The 2,161-nt window shown below is 40.4% G+C and overlaps 1 protein-coding gene across 1 annotated transcript in view; it reads right to left on the bottom strand.

Annotated features, from left to right (window-relative positions):
- LOC104525001 (cytoplasmic dynein 1 heavy chain 1-like) overlaps positions 1-2,161 on the bottom strand; it is a gene marked incomplete at its 5' end in the record, with an annotated part of 22,619 nt that overhangs the window by 10,361 nt on the left and 10,097 nt on the right. The window contains 5 exon segments of the mRNA XM_010168039.1: positions 1-163; positions 895-1,061; positions 1,285-1,431; positions 1,830-2,039; positions 2,119-2,161. The exon segment at positions 1-163 is cut by the window's left edge and continues 1 nt beyond it; the exon segment at positions 2,119-2,161 is cut by the window's right edge and continues 62 nt beyond it. Coding sequence (XP_010166341.1) covers positions 1-163; positions 895-1,061; positions 1,285-1,431; positions 1,830-2,039; positions 2,119-2,161 — 730 coding nt within the window.

The following is a 2,161-nucleotide window of genomic DNA, read 5'->3' as shown; positions in this document are numbered from 1 at the left end:
GGACCTCTCCCTTTCCAAGTACTCTCCCAGTGCTTTCTGTATCTTCCCAAGCAAGTCTGCCAGTCTCTCCAATGACCTCTGCACACCCTGAATGTTAAGAACATCCATCACAAGTGGAGATTTGGACACCTTTTTCATGAGTGCCAAAAATTCAGTGCTGATGCTGCAAGTAAAATAACACAGTACATTAGTGTGAACGTAGCAACCACAGGCCTTCATAACACCAAAATTTTTGTCTCTAAATGACCACTGCCTCTCTAACTGTTCTGGCTGCTCTAGGGAACACAAGGCTAAATTCCCAAAATAGCTCTTCATCTATCTCAAGTCACAACCAACAAAATCTAACTTCTTTGTGATGTTCAGTCTATCAGTTCCACTGCTGAAGGTCTACTTTACCTTCACTTCCCAAAGAGATGCATAAATCTGATTCTTTGATCTGACTGTAAGTGTGTGGAATGAGTAAGGATGACCAGAGCAACTTAAAGAAGAGGAAGAAAATGAAGTTTGAAGTGTGAGACTAGAGGCTGCAGCTACAGAAACTAGCCTGCTTGTAGCAGCCACAGCACCAGAAAAATCCTCGAGGTAGCTCACTGGAACTAACAAGAAAAAAATCACCCAAAACCAAATCATCTTTGATGATGACAAATCACCAATTGTCCATCAGCCTGTTTATTATAAACCTGTTTCTGTCACAGTTGTCTATGTGCGCCTATTGCCCCATTTGTTTGCTTGATGAACTTGTTTCTACAGTTGGGCTGTAATCCAGCTGGACCAGGTAAGAATACAGTTAGTATCTCAACTTAAGAATGTTACACAGAAGTCATGACGTTGCAGACCTGTCCACGGGGTGCCCCCAAGGGAGGCAAGAAAAGAACAAAGCAATTAAAAAGTTACCTCTGGAATCGCTGGGTCTCCACAGGCAGCAAGTGCTTGATGTCTGCGCTACCAGTAAAGATACCCTCCAGGTAGACCCAGCGCCTTTGGACATCTATCCAGACATCAAAGAGTGCCATGATACGGTTCAGCTTATCTTCCCAGCTAAGGGCATCTTCCTCAAACACCTGAAGGTTAAACACTGCATTAATACTCATTTTAACAGTATCAGGAGTTTGACTGCTAATAATTATTAGTGGAAACAGTTGCTTGAGAGTTACAAAGTATGCATTTGCAACTAACTGTCTGCCAATTTATGGTTAATATAGTCCCTGCTGACAAATATATACACTAAACAAGAGAGGAAGGCAGAATTAAATGAAGACTCTTTAGTTTTGTTCTCCATGCTACCTTGTAGTATGGCGACAGCTTCATAGCAGACACACTGTTAATGTGCTCTTTTACTTTGTTGAAAAGGTCATCCCATCCACGAATCAAACGACATTTGTTCTGGTAATTGACCAAGTCCAGTTCGTAGGTGTTCCACACTTCTCTTATCTGAAGAAAAAAAATGTTTAAGATATGACATCAATCATTTCTGCTCCAACATAGCTACAAAGTAAAAATATATTACAGTAATCAGATTTTACTTTTTTTACTCAAGGATTCTGTGTTTATGCTCAAGCTTTTGTTAAAAATATTGAGAATATGATGCAGTTAAGTAAAACTTAAACAAGGTGGGATCATTGTAGTCATTATCAAGGACTGCTTTTCCCAAATAATGTAAGTTTCATCAGAGGAAGCTTACACAGCTTTAAGCTGTTCCCCAAAACAGTATGGAGTCTCAGCACTTGAAGCAACAGCTTAGACTGACAAGATTACTATACAAATGTCAGCTACCTGACAGCAAAGCTTTGACTTGCTATGACATGCATATACACAGAGCTGATACTAGCCTGTTTCAAGAACTCTTCCAAAGCCATCTCTCCCTGAGCCACGAGCAGCACATCTTTGACGATTGCTTCATTTCTCTGTAAATCGACATCCCAGATCTGACCCAGGGTCAATTCTGACACAACCCAATTAACGTGAAGCCTCTTCATCAGCTGCTTCCAGTGACGATCTTTAAGTGCTTCAGATTTCAGTTCAATAACTAACATGTTTATCTACAGAAGACAAGAAAACAAGTTACCTCCTTGAACTTGAACTATAAAACATGCAATTTTAGATACCAGTATAACTTACCTTCATGTAGCCCTTCAGAAGTCTCTGAACGTACTCATAGGAG

The sequence above is a fragment of the Antrostomus carolinensis genome, unplaced genomic scaffold (assembly GCF_000700745.2).
Source record: "Antrostomus carolinensis isolate BGI_N321 unplaced genomic scaffold, ASM70074v2 scaffold10435, whole genome shotgun sequence".
Classification (NCBI taxonomy): domain Eukaryota; kingdom Metazoa; phylum Chordata; class Aves; order Caprimulgiformes; family Caprimulgidae; genus Antrostomus; species Antrostomus carolinensis.
Note: the sequence above shows the minus strand (reverse complement) of the source record. Positions and strands in the feature narration are given on the sequence as shown.